Source organism: Lycorma delicatula, chromosome 6 (genome assembly GCF_047948215.1).
Source record: "Lycorma delicatula isolate Av1 chromosome 6, ASM4794821v1, whole genome shotgun sequence".
NCBI classification, from domain to species: domain Eukaryota; kingdom Metazoa; phylum Arthropoda; class Insecta; order Hemiptera; family Fulgoridae; genus Lycorma; species Lycorma delicatula.
In genome coordinates, this window is record NC_134460.1 from 117,592,821 (window position 1) to 117,611,893 (window position 19,073).

General features: G+C 27.7%; 2 protein-coding genes across 5 annotated transcripts in view; one reads left to right on the forward strand and one right to left on the reverse strand.

Annotated features, from left to right (window-relative positions):
• Positions 1 to 10,928, reverse strand: part of LOC142326150 (ATP-binding cassette subfamily G member 4-like) — a 179,931-nt gene extending 169,003 nt beyond the window's left edge. Inside the window, exon 1 of the mRNA XM_075368373.1 lies at positions 10,626 to 10,928. Within this exon, the coding sequence (XP_075224488.1) occupies positions 10,626 to 10,683 (58 nt within the window). The 5' untranslated portion in view covers positions 10,684 to 10,928. The remainder of the gene's footprint in view (positions 1 to 10,625) is intronic.
• Positions 1 to 19,073, forward strand: part of CycH (cyclin H) — a 132,884-nt gene that overhangs the window by 84,967 nt on the left and 28,844 nt on the right. The window contains exons 2-3 of one of the 4 annotated variants that reach the window (XM_075368378.1): positions 11,770 to 11,950; positions 14,976 to 15,095. In XM_075368378.1, the coding sequence (XP_075224493.1) occupies positions 15,069 to 15,095 (27 nt within the window). In that variant the 5' untranslated portion in view covers positions 11,770 to 11,950; positions 14,976 to 15,068. Of the gene's footprint in view, positions 1 to 11,769; positions 11,951 to 14,975; positions 15,096 to 15,898; positions 15,952 to 16,819; positions 16,892 to 17,326; positions 17,737 to 19,073 lie in introns of those variants that run through there. The other 3 variants (XM_075368376.1, XM_075368375.1, XM_075368374.1) reach the window with 3 other exon arrangements.

The window sequence follows — 19,073 nt, forward strand, 5'->3', positions numbered from 1 at the left end:
TGAATTATTAACGAAGGTAAAAAATTAAAAAATAAAAACAATTTTTTATGTAATTGAAATTAAATAATCATTATTCTATCTATAATTTTCTACCACACTTCGTACGGAAATTTGTTTTATAAAAAAATCTTAAAAAACTCTTATAGTATGTTAATCTATCTGTTTTTACAAATAATGAAAGTTAAATTACAAACAAACCATCTAATTTTTTATAAAATTATTTTTGCATATATATATATTTTTTTAAATTTATTTTAAGTATATTTTTAATTCTATTTACAATTGTAGCGAACGTAGAGTTCAAGTTATAATGTTTATAAAAAATAAGGAACGAAGGCTAGAAATAATGACATATATTCGTACATAAAGAATTATTATGTTATTTTATGGATAACAAAAATATAATTTATTTTCCCAATAAAAAATTATACCTATAAATCTTAAGGTTAATTACTGTTTTAAATTACTATAATTTATTTCGAATTGTACGAACTCAAATTAAATTTTAACGCGTCTTTTTTATATTAAAAAGTTGCTATGTTTAATTTTATTGAAATAAAACAGCAATTATAATAATGTCTGTTTTTGTTTCAAATTTTCATTTACATTCTTTTTGGAACCTTCAGTAAATTAAACCACATATATTTCACATTAAAAAGGAATTCCCATTGAGTTTCCTCAAAAATTGCATACTAGTATTCTATCATGAGATTAAATAATTTTTATTAATTCCTTCTGAATTGTAAATTATTTTATATTTATTTTTTTTACGTTTAGTCTCTATGCATATTTACTTTCAGATTATTTCATGCGTTTATATTTTAAATAATTAATATGGCTTTAATCTCATTATTTTTTAATATATAATTAATAATGAATTTTTTATACTGTTCTGATGAAGGTTTTACCATGGTTTCCCTTGGATCCATCCAGGAAAATAGTGGAATAGTTCCTTTCCCCATTCCTGATATGATCTATGCAACATATTTTTATTTACTGATCAGAATAAAAGATTATTTTATTAATATGTTGGTCACAGACTGTGTAAAACTAACCCGATCATCCCACCAAGGTAAACATAGAATAGGCAACCATTACTAAGAAACGATCTGAAATACCTTACTCCATAACATATGGTTGAAAATCTTGTTTACCGGTATCTCTGTGATCGATCACACGGTTTTTCACTATCCTATTATTTGATCGTTTCTTGCCTGGAGTGTTCCTTGAGTTTTTTCCAAACACTTTTCCGGAATCCGTTTTAATGATATGAAATCGTGTATATTAACATTTATGATATTTGTGTGGTTTAGTAAAGAATTTTTGATTACGAATAAGCTCGTTAAAATCAAATTTCATATTTCTCACACACCCTCAAAAAAACCAACTAGAAAAAATTTTCTGTACTAAACTATTTACTATTTACTATTTTTCTTCTTTATTACAGTTTTAATTAAATTTGTCACTTCTAGTCGCGTTAAATTGATTTACTGTTAGCTAATATTTTCTCTTATATTGACTGGTGTTTTTTAAAAATTTAATCCACATAAATGAAATATACGTTTAAACCGCTTAATATTGCCTACGTTTCTTTTTAATATGAGGTCATTGACCAAACTGCTTAATACTTTTTAATTTTTCTAAACTATTACGCTGATTACATTTTCGATTATAAAAAAATATTAATATTATGTACTAACCACCACAAATTTAAATCCTTACTTTTGAAAAAATACAAGTAATAAAAAACAGACTTGACGTATGATTGTCCTAGAAAAATTTGTACTGTGAATGACTTAGGAAGATAGTATATTTTATTAAAGTTATTTAAAAATTGATATAAAAAAATATATTCAAATATGTTATCAAATCGGTAGTTTCAACTCCTAACGCAGGAGTAGTTCATTTTACTTTGATGATAGATATTAAACATTTATCTGTATAAATTTGTAATTATTTTTAACAAAACAAAGATACCTTGAAAGTGCAAAGAAAACAAAGATACCTTAAAAGAGCAAATAAAAAGTAGTTGTAAGTGAAAAAAAATATTTTTAATAAAATGCATAACGGATGCTCTAGAATCCTTTCTTCCACTTTTATCACTGACATTGACCCTGGATTCCTTGAATCAAATTACCGGCTGGAGAGTAAATGATGCTCCAAAATACGCGTTCATTTTGTTGAAGATTTATGAAGAGGGAAAGGACCTGAAAAATCCTTTCAGTAATAAATAGAACTATTTTAATAAATGGAGATAATTTTTTATGTTCAGCTTTTTATTAAACCTAGTGAATAAGAAATAATTTTACCTATAATTTACTTAGTAATTTTACTATAGATTTATTTCATTTATATATTTTCACATATTTCTTTTTTTTAATAATAGTAATTAAAAGCACTTATTCTAAAAGTTATCGTTGTAAATGCAATTAATACATTAGCGCAAATTTATTATCTTCTTTAAAAATGTTGTGTTTTTGGTTTTCGTTTCTCGAAACAAAATATAAATTAATATTATTGTGAGGGAACGTCCACTCCTTCCTGCTAATACACACTTGATATCTACATCATTTGACAGGCAAGCCCCTACGTGTGAATTCCTACTTGTGTGTTAGTGTATTCTACCACGTAAGTGTAACTTTTGTTCGATACTCGCCCGTCTCGCGACCCTGTGTTGGTGTACACTGTGGAAATGTGAATGAAAGTGGCATGTGTAATTGATCTATTCTTACCTAATCTGATAGGGCGGTCCCCACGATGGGGGCCTAGGACCCCATTGGAAACCCCCCTGAATCTTGAGAACAAGCCGAATTTTTCTTTACCAACCATCCCCTAGGGAGATACCCTTCCCGGTCCTAACGTACGTTTAAGTTGAGGGGATGCATGCGCTTCCCATCAACTTCGCCTAACTTGTTTGTGTTGTGTTTTTGGCATAATAACAGAATCGGAGCGGAGGCACCCTCTGTAAAATCAACTTAAAATTCATTCCAGTGACAAAGGCAGTTGTACGTGTATAATCTGTAACTCCTTTTAAAGAAATGAAAATTTATTATCAACGTTTCTCTAGAAACAAAATTAATCTATTTTTATTTGATTTTTTTTTTTATTGTTGAGAAATTATTTAATAATTTTAATAATTCTGGGACTATAAATTCCGTAATTTCATCCCCTATTCAAATTATTTTAATATTTGACTTCCATCAAAACTTTTAAGCCATGCAGTCCTATAGTGGAAAAGATCCTTATACGAGGGTTATTTTTTTTCATGATCCGATCAGTCACAAAATTAAAACCACTGTGAAAATAAAAAATCTTTTATTTGTAACAAGTACTTACATAGTTACGCTATTTTTCTACATAGTCGCCACTCCGATTTAGACATTTGTCGTAGCGTAGTACCAACTTTCCAATACCCTTGTCATAGAACAGAGCCGCCTGTGTTTTCAGCCATGTTTCTACGCTGTTCTGCAGCTCGATGTCTGTGCCGAAATGCTGCCAGCCTTTTGGCGGCCTCCATATTCAAAGAATGCATTTGGGGAAAATTAATTTTTAAGAAAATAGTCACTAAGTGATCATAATAAATTTAAAAAAAAAGGATTTTTAAATTTGTTTAAAAGACACAAACATACATCTATAATTTTAAATAAATAAAATTGTAATTTTCTAGAAAGGGGATGTAAATTTTTAGATAATTTTTTTTTTTCAAGAAGTACTAAAGAAGAAAGCCTACAAAAGATTAAGATTTTTAAATTTTAAATGCAAGTGGTAACTCACGACATTGATTTAAATTTAAAACAAATCTTAATAAATAAAAATTTTTGGTAATTGTTTATCTTGATAAAAAAAACTTCAAATTTTATAAGAAAGGTTTTTTGCTGATCCAGTAGTGATCCAGTAAAGATTTAAAATTTTATTTCGGTCAAAACAGTCCCACCCCTTTTTTTTCAAATTTCATAAAAATTTAATACATTCTTTCCCCCGAAGGTAGTATCTGTCTCCCAAGTTTGAAGAAAATCGGTCAACGGAGTCAAGAGTGTAAGATCAAGTGGAGGCTAATATACAAACATATATAGGCATGTACGTAGGCACTAACGTCCATCTGATAAAAATAGATTTTTTGGACTTAGGAGCACTGGGATAAATTTTTTTCCCAGATTATTTACAATTTTTTTAAAGCTAGATTTTTTAGTGTTTCCTTAAAGCATAAAACTTAAAAAAGACCAATTTTTTAGATTTTTTTTTACCGATCATATACTTCGGCGTTATGGCTGCTGTGTAGCACAAATATTGCTAAAACTGGAAAAGTAAATTTATAAAAAAAACGTTTAAGAATGAAAACAATTCTTAAAAAACGCTTTAAAAAATTATATTTGCTAGCAGAAAAATTAACCTTTAGAACTCATCACAGTGAAAAATGTATTATATATATATATAGTACTTACAAATGATATCGATTCGCTTAATGAATAAAAACAATTATTTAATAATTTTTTTTTAGTAGGTTTTAACAAATTGTTTCTTCAATTATTTCAAATTTTTTTCAACGTGACTACTTAGTTCATTATAAATTTAATGTTTTTCTTTAATGTTTAATTTAATGTTTTTTCTTTAAAAATCTTTAAAGATTAAAGATAAAGTTCGAGAAAGTACATAGATCGGTCAAAAAAAAAATCTAAAAAAAATTGATATTTTTTTAACTTGGTCTTTATTGGGTCTATAACCCCGTGGACCGATTTTCTTCAAACATGGTAGACAGATACTACCTTCGAGAGGAAAGGATGTATTATATTTTTATAAAAATTGGAAGAAGGGGTGGCAATGTTTCGGTCTAAATAGAATTTCAAATCTTTACTGGGACAAAAAGGTTTTCTTTAAGAAGTCTTTTTTTATAAAGATCTCAAATTACCAAAAATTTAATTTAATATTCACCCTTTACCAAAAAATAACTGGGTTGCTGTTGATGCGATATATATAATTAAAAGCACTTTGGAGAACGTTTTAGTACATTTGATTAATAATAGCTAATAAAAGTTATAAATTAAATGTTTATATTTAATCGATACATCTATTAGTCATTATGAAATACTCTTCTTTTATTACAGACGATTTAAATGAGTGAATTTATGTGAGGGAATGATCAAAACAAAGTAGCTTTTAATTAAATTAAAAACAGCCCCTGAATAAAACTGGTCGAATATATTACCATAGGAAACACAAATGTAATTGTATCATCTAATTAGTACAAGAATGTGACTTTGAGTCCAAAAGCAACAAAAAAGAAAAAGTGTTATTTTCCCCACCTCTTTAAGGGGTTTGAATAAAATCAAATTCTATAGAAAGTATCTTAACGATTAATAGTCATTAAATTACTCGTATATGAAAAAAATTTATCTAACCTTTGGCTAAAATTTTAAGTGCGAGTCATCGATTCCATTTAGTTTTAGTTACAATCTGTTAAGGAGGCTAATTCAATGCACCATACACAAAATTCATTGAGCCAAATTTCTTTTAAATCGGTCATTCCGTCCAGTCCATCAAGTAAAACATAGGCCAATATACATACATCCTACCGAAATTTGTCAATGTCTTTTTTTTATTAAAGTGGTCATGAGGTGTAAAAATATCAAAAAAAAATTTACCCAATTGACATACTTTCTCTTATACAGTATAGCTGTATAGCTATACTTTCTAACTCTGCACCCGAAAAAGTAAAGATTTTTAAAATCAACGATTTACGAGCAGTATAATGTACTAAAATAATAATAATAATCATATTAAGTCAATAAAATAATTTGTAGACGTTATAAAACAGAGATTAAAAAAATGTACTAATTTATTCAATATAATTATTTACCACTTTTGTAAATTTTAACTTTTTAAAATTGGTATTAAATTAAAAATAAAAAACAATTTATTAACCCTTACTTTGGCGTGAAAGTTAAATTAAAAAAAAAATTGGGAAGAATTATTTTTAGTACTTTTGTAAAATCGGTTTTTCTCAATTTTTTTTTTTTTAAATTAATTATAATTCCTTTTAAATTCTTTAGTTCTATTTTTATATAAAGTATAGGTAACCTATATAAGAAGACTACCCGTAAAGAAAAAAGTTCATGAAAGCGAGAAATTTTTTTTTTAATAAAAATAAAAAAGGTCTAACGAAAAATTACAATAGTTTATTACTAAGAACAGAAAGTGAGAGAGAGAGAGAGCTGTCTGAAATTTGTATAAATAATATTCTTGAATTTTAATATTAGAATCAGATCGCATAATATCATTACGCTATATCAATCCAGTAGGCTTCTAAAAAACTATGATGTGAACAAATAAAAAAAAAACTATGGTTAAAAAATTATTTTATAATTTCCATTTATATGAAAAAACTTATAACAGAATTATCAGAAGAATCTTCTTTATAAAATAAAAAAATAAATTATCGAAATGAAAATTCATTTGGTGAAAACTAAATCTTGAACATACATTAAAAATAGTTTCCGGCGGGTTTAATTTAATTTCCACAAATACTTATTTATTTTTCATGAGCTTACTTATCTGCTTGGATATAATAACCTCAGTAACTTTAATCTGGACATTGAAAGCGGCGACTATTAAGCTAATCCTGACCCCGAAGGGAGAGGTCCCACCATGTGACTATTCCGGTCGCCACGCCACCCCCTCTGTACCTAGCCCTGATGGGCATTACCGGAAGTCATCTTCTGAACCCACAGACTGAATAACATCTCTCAGTTAACAGCTTGGCCTCTGTCAGGATGCCACTGGTGTAAGTGCCACGAATGACATTTCAATCGATGTGTGAACGTACTATCGATAAACACAAAACAAAACTAAAAACAAACTACTCTAATGAACAAAACTGAACTTTAACAGAACTTTAAATTAAATATTTAAATTTTGAGCTATAGCCCTACCAACGAAATAAAACGAACAACGTCACGAAATAACCGAACAAAAACAAAACTACGGAGCGCCTATTTTGGTGACAAGAGAACGCCCAAGCGGTCAAATGTGCGGTGAATTATATACTTGTTAGGAAACACCCAAGAGGCGCCCCGCTGACTCCTCACATCAGGGAAAAAAACCATGCGTGTAGTGCCCATCACCCGTCTCATTCCATTTAGTCTGCCGCAATTGAAATCAATCATTCTCAATCTCTCTAATTCTAGCAGAAGTTAGTTGATCTAATTTCTTTATGAAATAGCGTTGTTGACGCTCAAGCGCAACAACATTAACAGGCTTTACTCCAGCAATCACCAAGACAGCCTCACGAGAAATTGTACGGTAACCACCTGTCACCGTTAATAATCGAAGACTCTGGGCCCTCAACAAAATGTCCGTATAAATTTTTAATTTTAGCTTGTCCTCCCAAACAGGTGTGGCATACAACATAATTAATTGTCTCACACCCACTTTTATAGAGGATACTCATAGTCCTACAATTCAGACCCCCCCCCCCCCCTATCCGGATTAACCACACGTCGAATACCAAAGAAGGCACTGCTGGCCTTCTTTGAAACGTACTGTAAATGCTCCAATGGAAGCCTAATGCTACTGTAATGCTCAAATGTTACTCTAACGGAAGCGTTTGAAATGCGGCTCCATAGAATAACATTTTGCATTCCATAGAAGGAACAGAGGTCTAACGAGAGAATTTTGAGAAGAGCCGGGGTTCGACGAGAGCTCCTACTATTAAGTGCAGGAAACTGGCTTATTTAGGTGATGTTATATGGGGAAGCCAGTATCAGCTTTTGAAATTAGTTCTTCAGGGAAAGATTGAGGAATGTAGAGTTAGAAGGAGACGAACCTCCTGGTTGGACATGGACAACATTAAAGATTGGTCCTGTATGTAAGGCGCAAAAGCGCACTTTTTCATAGTTCTCAGAACAGGGGGGAATACGCAGATTGGTAGTCGTCAGGGGGACCTGATATGGCATTTTAAGAAGAAGAACTTTAATTAGTTATTAATTAGTACGTATAAATTAATAAAAAAATTAATACGTTATATAAATTATAACGTATATATTTTCAAGAAATGTTACTTTTTTTCAAAAAATGTTACTTTCAAATTTATATAAAATACTGCTTAAAATAGAAAAGGATTTGCCATTCCCAGTCTTTCTTCGTAAAGCACATAAAACACTTAAAATACAAGAGGAACCGAACTGAGCCGCTTTCTCTACAACTAATAACCAATGTTTAACATATGACTTTTCCCAGCAGTTACGTCTAACCCTAAGTATTGATAAAACCGCATTAATTGTGCTTCTCAGGTAAACATAACATTGCTAACCGCGTGGATAGAATTCTCATTTATAATAATGGTAGTACAATAAACATTGACCGTAAAACAAAACGAAATTTCCGTAAATTATATTTAACGATAGATTATTCTGAGATGATCATATTAACTTTGTTTGCAAAGAATTTAAACCGTACTGTTATGTTTTTAAACGCCTTAATAAAACACTAATTTATTAGTAAACATTTATTATGCTTACTTATATTCCTGTCTGAAGAATAATATCATATCTTGAGGTTCCTCAAAAAACTAAGAACTACTTTTCGAGATACAAAAATGAGCTATCCATACGTATAAATCATGTAGACCGATATTTAGAAAAATTAAAGATTTTAATTCATCCATTGTTTATATTTATTAATGTTCAATTTACTATTAAAAATAATTGTCTTTTTTCTCTTAAAAAAAAAAACAAATCCTATCAAATCAGACAACAGAATTTTTTCATGTAACTCAACACAAAAACGTCAACTTGCGAGTACATTCCATTGTCATTTTCAATAAATTACCAAACAATTTTTATAAAATTTTCCCAACAATTTATTTAAAATACATTTAATTTTTTAATAGAAATTATATTATTCTACTAATGAATTTTTAAATAATACTAATTAAAAAAACTTTATCTTTCTGCATCCCATTTAACGTGCACATAAATATTGCTCAAATAATTTTCATTAACACCTTCTGAATGACGAATAATTTTTTTACTAAATAATTTTTGTTTGTTAATAACAATAAAAAGTGCTTGTAAATATCCAAAAAAGACAATAAAAGCAAAGTATGGCAAAATTAAGATCACTAACCGTTTTAAATATTTTGAAGAAATAATTAGTAGAAACGAAACAGATAAACTAGTGATTGAGATCAGAAAAAATCATAAATTATAACAAGTAAACTTTTACACAAGAAATATTTACAATAAAAAGAGCCTTTCCATAAACTCAAAATTGTAAGACCAGTCATCTAATATGGCACGGAAACTACAAATATAACTGGAATAGAAAATCTACGCAAGATAGAAAGAAGAATTTTAAGAAGGATTTATTTGTTTGATCCAAGAACGCCACAGACTGAGATCAAATGATAAAATTAAAGAACTGGAAGTAACAAGAAAAAGGATGACTAAAATCCTAAATCCGAATGAACCAATCGAGGCTAAACAAACAGATTTTCAGTAAACTATGGAACTATAAAGGTCAAAATGGCTATCTTAAACATATAAAAGATGAGACCAAAAAGTTCAGAATTAAAGAAAAAGCTGTCTAGATCGAAAAGAATACAGAAAGAAAATTTTTGAATTAAAGGTCCCTGTTGGTGAAAAGAAAAAGCTCAACAGAGAAGAATGGACTTGGACTGAAGAAAGAAGAGCTAAACAGTCCGAAAGAACGAAGAACTTCTGGAAGAAAAAGAAAGAAAGTACATGAAATTGTTTTGTGTTATTCTTCAAGAACTTTCCAAGGAGAAAAAAAATTGCAAAATTTTAATAATAATTTTTAATACTAACAAAATATAATAATTTTATTTTGTTTTTAATAGTTTTTTTTTTTTATTTTTTATATTTAACATCTTGATATTATTTAATGTTTATATTTTAAATAATTGTTATGGAATTTAATCACATTTATTTGCAACTTTAAAATTAATTTGTCCAGGTTGAGATGTTCTGATCGAGTTATATCGCAGTTTCCCTTGATCCATCCAAAACAATTAATGGGATAGTTCCTTTATTTCCACGGAGTAGCGTGCTTATCCATCCATGATAGATCTATATATGTTATTTATGTACCGATCACAATAAAAAAAATTATTTATTTAGAGAATGAAGATCAATTATAATATTAATTTGTTTAGCGTTGACTTGTTAACATCCGATTACATGCCCGGCAAGGTAAAGAATACCAGCACATATTTACCCCACATTTTCCTTTGTAAGTCCCAGCATAAGATTCTTATTATTTTGGAGAACTGTTACCTTCTGTACTGACTGGTATCTGATGCCAGATCGCTTAAATATTTAATTTTCTAAATTTTTTTCGTATTTATTACGATTATTTATAGAAAACCTTTATAATTATTGAAAAATAATTTTTTAATTAGCAAAACCATTAAAATCAAAAATGTTTAAATATAATTAATGTAATTTATTTTATAATATTATTTTTTTGTTTAATTATAAATAAATTTAATTTCACAATATAATTTATCATTTAGTTATCTATGAATATATTTAGACTTAAACTTATAAATACATTAAAAATTAATTAGTTTTAGGGTTAAATAATAAATATTAATATATTTATTTAAATACCTTTGTTAAACCAATTTGTTTGTACTCGAAATGTCAAATCTTCAAATTCTACATCCATTTTGAGCGGCTTTCTTATTTTTGTTTTGTTTGTTTGTTTTTTTTTTTAATAATGACCACTTTTATTAAAACATAACATATATGAAAAACGCAATAAATAAATACATGTACGAGATAAAGAGGTATGGCAATATTATTGAGATCAAAATCGAGTTATTTTTTTCTTAAACAACATGAAATGGTACCGACTTTATGACGTCTACGGCATTAGCAGCCGAGATTTCACGCGCTACTACTGACATTGTTAGTTCAGTTGATACTTGTTGAGCATTATAACTATCAAACTGCGCATGCGCTGCAACTAAACTTTTAAAAGTGGGGAACTCTGTCATGAATTCCTTAAAAAAAACGGACATGTAGGGTATGTGTATCTGCATATTCTGTGTATATATATATGTATTTAGTATGTGTGTGTGTCCGCGCGCGCGTGTGTTTAGACTAGTTACTTGCCATAAATGAAAGAATAAAAATAATAATGTAAGTTTGTAATTAACCATCTGATACAGATAAATAGAAATTATCATAGTTACTGCATTAAAAAAATGTATTTATTAATAATAATAATCGCTGAGGTAATAATAAAACACATTTCAGTATTGATTGTTTGTCTTTCCCGAACAAAAGTATAAATTTCTATTTCCCGCTGTATGATAACTTTTTTTAGGTAGAATAATTTGTTTTAATGTAATAATTTAAAAGTTTAGAAATATACAGAAATTAATTGACCGTATAAAAAAACCGGCAAAGAGTCGCCGAGAGTGTTATGCAATTCTTGTTACTAAGGACATTGACCTCTGTAGACTATTAACTTATGAGGAAAATTATTAAGCCCTTAGCTTTAACATCTTCGGCATAATTTCGATTAATTTTATTTCTATGTTGATTATGGGATCTCATTGCTCGCTGATTTTCTTACTACATAATATTAGTCATATTAATAACTTCTCATAAACAATAGCTTTTTACTTTTCTAGCTATAGTTCTGTTCCTGCTGTAGTTGCGTAACTGTAAGGGACCACAAAATGGAAAATAAAGAGATTGGTAAAAATTTTCAGTTCTGGAATTTTTACAAATTTCTATGTTTCAGGTCTCCCTTAGCTCAAAACGCACAAAAACGTTATAGAACTTCCGGAAGACGTACGTATATACAAACGTGTGTTGGCCTGTGTTTTGATTAATATCATAGAATTGGCCCAACATAAATTCTTCTTCCTAAAATGTCTACGTATGGGGAATTCATGGCATGAAATTCTGGACAAAATAAAAAAGTGAGTTAGTTTTTACTATTGTTAATTTTTAACTTTTTTTATAGCCATTGTAGAAATTGAGCTTTAGTATGATGAAAGTACTTAATAAGTTATTTAAAATTCCAAAGTTCTAAAACAATTCAATTTAGGGGTGGGTAGATATTTTACATTATATTGACAATTTTTTGCCTCATATCTCAAAAATCTGATAATGATGTTGGTGGTAATGGTGAAATATTTGATACAAATATTTTGCTCTATATATCCCAGCTTTGGCCTGGTTTTTGTCCCAATCGAGTACTGTGCATCATGGTACCTATATATCTTTATTTTTAATAAACTACAATCTTTTATTCTTGATAAATAACATTGTACCAAATCCAGTTGACATATTGAATTAAATAGTTAATCTAGTAAAAAACGTTTTAAGCCCCAAAAAACAATGGGACTGATAAGGATCCGTACTTAAAATGCCAATTTTTTTAAATTTTAATTTTGAAACTTGAAATCCAATTGTATCTAGTAATAATGCAGACTATATGGAAACATTTTTTAAAAAAGTTTATTATAATTTCCGATATTTTATCTGTTTTTTCAACTTTTGACTGTAATTAAAAATGTTATAGCTGTTTAGCAAAGAGGTCAAATGGTACACAAATTTTTGTACTAATAATTTTGAATTTTTAGAATAATATACTATAGAGTGTACGTAATTCTGATGATAAAAACATCATTTGCTCAAGGGGATTAACTGGAACTCAAAATATTTTTTAAGAATTTTGATTTTTTTCTCAATTATACTTTTTAATACTGCATACTTTATAAGGTAAAAACTGGAATTTGATTATTGGGGTCAAATCAGATCCAATTTTTTTTTAATTTTCATCTATTTCACAATTGTAGGTCGCTTCCTTTACTAGGTTATCAAAAAAAAAACAAAAAAAAAAAAAAAAAAAAAAAAAACACTATTTTCACACTTATTACTACAATAATGATTATAATTATTAATAAACTTATATTTAATAATATTTACAATTTTTTTTTTTAATAACATTATTAACTCCATGGGACTAAACATCATTTGTTTTTTTGTATTATTTGACTTTTTATACTATTAGTAAAAGCTGAATAATAATAAAAATAATATACACAATTTTTATTTTACATTAAATAAATTTTATTTAATATCTTAATTCTATAGTATTACTATCATTTAAAAATTTTGATGAACATAAGGGACAGTGCCGGAAAGGTTTTGCAATCCTTAGCTATTTTTTTTTAATGTAACCACAAATATTCAATGGGATTAAGAACTGGGCTTTGTGATTCCCAGTCTAAAATACTAAATTCCTGCTGATTGACCTAATTCACGATTGATTTTGTTGTATACTTTGGGTTTCAAACATAATGAAAGATTATGTCGGTTTCTTCCAGTGGCATATTATTAACTATATATAATTTTAGATTTTTGAATATCTAAATTCACACCTTGATGAATTACTTATCAATGAAGTATTTAGGCATATTCTTACAGATTTTTCTTGTGAGTTTTTGTTCAAAATTTTAACTCATTTCTGTAGCCAAAGGTGTTCCATTTGTTACTTGTTCTTTTAACTTGAGATTATATTATAATTTACTCTTTTGTTCAGATTCAGGTTTAAATGTTTAACTTTTTTTTTAATTCTTTGAACAAAAAAGCAAAAAAATAAATATTTTTAAATAGGTTTATCATTCCCAACCTCTGTATTAAATAGCTAGAATACATAACCAGTGACATACTAGTTTAATAGAATCATTTAATTAGTACAAAAATGTGACTTGGAGTCCAGAAACAACAAAAAAAAGGTATTTTGCTGTTTTCTCTTTATGGGGATTTGGATAAGATTAAACACCATCAGAAAGTATATTAGCTAACTAAGGGCATTTTATGTGAAAAAATTTATCTACCCTTTAAGTAAAGGTATGGAGCTCATAAGGTCTATGTCTCCCTACATTAAATGACATCAATGATCCATATATAGAAATCATCATAAGAAAATTTCCTCCAAATTAATCTATTCAGTCTTGAGATATCAAGCAAAAAACAAGCAGACTATATATAACCTTCTGGAATTTTTCAATTCTAAAAACTATTTTTTTGTTAGAAGGAGATCATGAGGCATCAAGATTTGCAAAAATCTCAACATGCAAAATTTGACCTGATTAGCGTACTTTCCATTATATAAAATAAAGAAATTTTCATTTACAAAAGATATAAATAGTAACTCCATTACATTATAATTTGACTCTTTTCAATAATAAGTAAATTATACATTTTAACAGCCACTGCTGTTAAAATAATAAAATACATTTAACATTAGTATAATGATCTGAAGAATATTTGATGAGGTTTTGAGTATTTCTATCGAATTATTAATTAAAAATAAATAAATTTAATTATAAGAAACTATAAAGATTTATACTGTGAGACAACTACAATTACAAAAAGGATTGTGTTTTGTATTTTGAAAAAGGTTCAGCTATTTTTTCAATATAGGTTGATATAAAAATTATATATCATCATATATAGTCGATTATATGATGATTTGAATAACTTTAACATCAGTACTGCACTCAAAATATGGATAGAGTTAAGTAATAATGATACAAATATTTCCTGTTTGAAAATAACTAACAAAATATAGTGATTGGATTATTATGATCTGGTAAAGTTAAAGCAGGTGTACATACAAATGTGAGATTTAATAAATGATAATCTTTATTAAGATGTAAGTCATAAGATGTAATTCTCCATGACAAAGGTTGTAGAGTAAATGTTCAAGTAAATGTTTATGTGTGGGCCAGTTTTCAAATCTGCAGGATTCCAATTAACTGTATTATTATTTTTTTTTTGCAATTTATTAGGAGAAATATGCAGCAGATAGCAGCTTTACAAAGTAAATAAGCAGTATTTGATTTTATTATATATTCATAAAAGATAATGTTAGTTTTTTTTTTTTTTTTGCTGGTGTATTTGTATAATGTTTGTATTTGATGCATTCACCAGTCTTCTACTTCTATCTTCTACTTCAACAGCAAGACTTACACCATCACAGAAAATAAATCTAGACCTAAAATCTTCTTTCTTGGAGGATACCATATGAAAAATTGCCATTTATTCAAGAAGGTACTGTACTAATCACATTTTTGTAAATATTTTCAGAACTAATGCATGTAAAAAGATACATAAAAAAGTATATAAAAATGTATACACACACACATACAATAAATTAAGTTTAAATATATGTAAGTACTAAAATATACAATAAGTCACAAAAGAAAATGATAATAAAAAATGGGACATTTTAGAAAAATATCATATGTATAAATATAGACCAAAATTCAGCATAATCAATCTGCAGACATGAGTTTGATAATGACATTCTTATCAGAACTGCTATAGATATCAGCACTTTTGATAATATTAAGTAAAGTTGTATTAGTACAGTGCTGTATTTAGTGACTGGCCACAAACACTTAAAAAATGTTTAAAAACTTTTGATGTTTTTTAAAGTTAGAGAATTTTAATTAATTAATTGACTACATAAATTATGTCATATGTAATAATATTATGTTCAGTGTTTTATTAATGTTTTAATGTGTAATTAATTTAATCAACTGATGATGAGGAAATCCTCGAAAGCGCTTTTGATATGTAGAAAAAAAAAAATAAGATAAGGTAAGGTAAGAGCTCTTATTGAGTCTGTACTTTGGTGAATTTTGTTTATGCTTTTGGAATTAATTAGTACAGAGGAAGAGATGGACAAAAAAATAATTTATTTTACTAAATTAATATATATATATATTTTACTAAATTAATATATATATATATATACTATATATAAATGTTGTGTGCTTTTATTATAAATTAAATTACCTGTTACCATGAACTGTTACCAAACAATAGCTTAAGAGTGCAGAATCACCTTTCCTGATGAAACTAGATGAGGAAGGGAAACATGCAAATATCTTTTAAAAAACTGGTAATAAACTTTTTTTGCTGTAGTGTATATTTACAATGTATATATTATCTCTAAAACTACTTTTAATAAAATAATAATGTAAATGATTGTAATTTGGTAAATTAAAACAATATCCAACTGAAATTTGTAAGGGAAAATTTATTAGAAGGCAATCTGATTTATAAAGGTACGGAATTCTTTAAAGATTCTTACGAATTACTTTTTATACTTATTTATTATAATTTGAAAATAAATAATATTTAAATAATCTTGACAGACATGTTAATTCTTCATTTACAAAACCAAATATGAGCAAAAATGTTAAATAGATACATGTATGATAATAATTTATAGCAAAGGTAAGTTTTCCGATGTATCCTTTGGCCTGGGTATATATCAGGCAAGTCATCATTGTAAACGATCTCAAAGAGATTATGTGGGAACCTTATTCTTTGTCAACAAATCAGTCCCCAGTGAAATTAAAAGTTTCTATATTGCAAAGGAACAGTTATTTAAACTTTATTTATTTGTACTATTGTTACATTTTTGTTTAATTACATTCGTATTTTTTTTTTAAATACTTGAAAAAAAAATTATTATTTCTCTATTGAAGGGAATTTATTCGCTGTTTTCTTTATCTTTTTATTTTTACACACAAACTATTAGAAAAAGCATTTACTGAAGGCAATATTCTTATAAACTAAAACAATACAAACTCCATAACAATATGAATATAGATAAGACTTCTTCATAGTTTAAATTATAAATACATAATATTCATGAGAAGTCTGACTAAGAGAATTCTAACTTTGGCCATATTCTACGATCTTGGTAAAACATTTAATCTGATTGGTCATATTGTCTCTTGCTTGATGGATGTCTTGCTGAACATGTCTCTTCCTCAATGAGATTGGTTAAAAGTTGGGGTTTCATAGGAGCAACTGGATCTAATTCATTGGTAGTAAGTATCCATTACTCTAAAACTAAGACAACTGTGGAACTACTTATCAATTGCTGATATCCTTTGCAGCAATAAATCTGAACAACTTCATGTTAAAATGACCGGTACATTTCTTGCTACTGCAGTTTGGTAATATAAATGGTTAAATCAGATTATTTCTCCACCCTGATTATTGTTAAAATTAATAATTCCTGCTATTTTGAGTTATTTCCAGGCGAAAAACTTGCATTCTTTTAGGGGGTAAGAAAAATGTACCAACAGGCGGAGGCGGAGCATTGCCATTTCTTGCGTTGTAATTCCTATTGCAAATGTAATTCCTATTTGCGTTGTAATCCCTAATCAAGGATTGGGTTATTTGAGGTCGCATTTTATATTCGAATAATAACGATCTATCGATACTTTGAACAATTAATTGTAACATTCGAGAGTGATTCAATTACGATGGACTAAATGTATTTAGGTTATGTTTTATGTTAGAGCTTTCGTTCCCAAAGTGAACGAAAAATGTGAGAAGTGTAATCGTTTATTTTCTTAATATTATTGAATCTAGGATATTATTTATATTACTTACGATGTCGCCCGAGACTGATACGAATTCTAATATTGATGATTAATGAATTTGTTTTGTATTGATCAACAATTACTATACAATATTGGATGTAACTAAACATTGTGTGGTTACATCTATAGTTACAACTATTAGTTGCTGTTTCTCATTGTATGGTATAATGTTTTCATCAAGCACTCAAAAGAAATATTGGATATTCGCAGATGAATTTGAATTGCAACGAATGCGAGATGATGCTAATAAAAAATTTATTGAGACCCACTTAAGTGCTGCACAGGTACCACATAAAAATTATTTTACGTTTAACTTTTTTTTTAAAGGGACAGACAAATTCTATTTAAAACAGAATCTATAGCTGCTTATTTAACTTATGCAAACGTCTGAAAATATGTATAGCATATGCATTTATTTATTTATTATGTTATTAAATTGAAATGTGTTACCGAATACCAACATAGTTTTATCAAAATACAAATTACGTTAATTTTTCTTGTATGTGTAAAAAGTCTTTTTTGTTTTAATGTTATTTTCCCATCATTAATTATTTGGCTGGTTTGTTACACGTCTAATTTATTTTCTATTCTAACCTCCTAATTTAAGCATATTTGTTTTATATACTTTTACCTTTGCAATAGTTTTTACCTGAAACACTTTCAATACCAAATTAACTAACCCCAAGATTTCTTAATACTTTTTTCCACTAAATATATTAAGACTGACCACAGTTGCTTCTATACAATAAATTTGGTCCAGATCCTTTTTTTATTAACTAGCTCTTCATCTAAGATTTAATCAGCCCACTTCATTTTCAAAATTCATCTTTAACAACAAATTCCAACAGTATCTTTTCTTTGTCTTTCTGCCATTTATATTCTTTATATTCCCTGCCACAAAACATTAGACTACAAAAATATGTTTGTTTTTTTTTTTTTTTTTTTGTTTTCTTCTGTCACTTTTTATTATATTTGTTTTATCCTTACTTATTTTAAATTACATTAATTTACCAGTGAATCATACAATTGAGCATTTCTTCTGACTCAATTTTAGATTTAACTGAAATAGCAATATCTGCCATTAAATCTTTTTTACTACAACTTCGATTATTACATTGTACTGAACATTTTCTTTAAAATCTGGTATGGTTTCATTTGAGTAAAGCTTGCACTATGAATATATGTATATTTGTATCGCAGCTTATTACACTGGAACCTTCCTATTCTTCTCTATTAAACAAATTACTTTAATTCATTTATAAAAATATAAATTTATAACTCTTATGCACATCATTTCATCTGTATTTCCCTTAAAATTGAGACCACTCAGTATTGTAGAAGTCTCCTCAAAACCTACAACTGCTGTGTAATAATTTTGTTTTTCTTCATTCCAAAATTAAACTACAGAAAAATGCCTCCTTTTCTCCACACTCATGTCTCCTTTTCCACACTCATTCTGAACTCTTAGTAGTAGTCTTAATACAGTTAGTTCTCTTTCCAGCTTGTATTCAATACATTTGTAAATTGTCATGTTTCATATTTTAAATATATGATGAAATATTACAGTGACTTTGTTTTTATTGAAAGTTAAGAATACTCACATTTTTTAATTTTTACATTT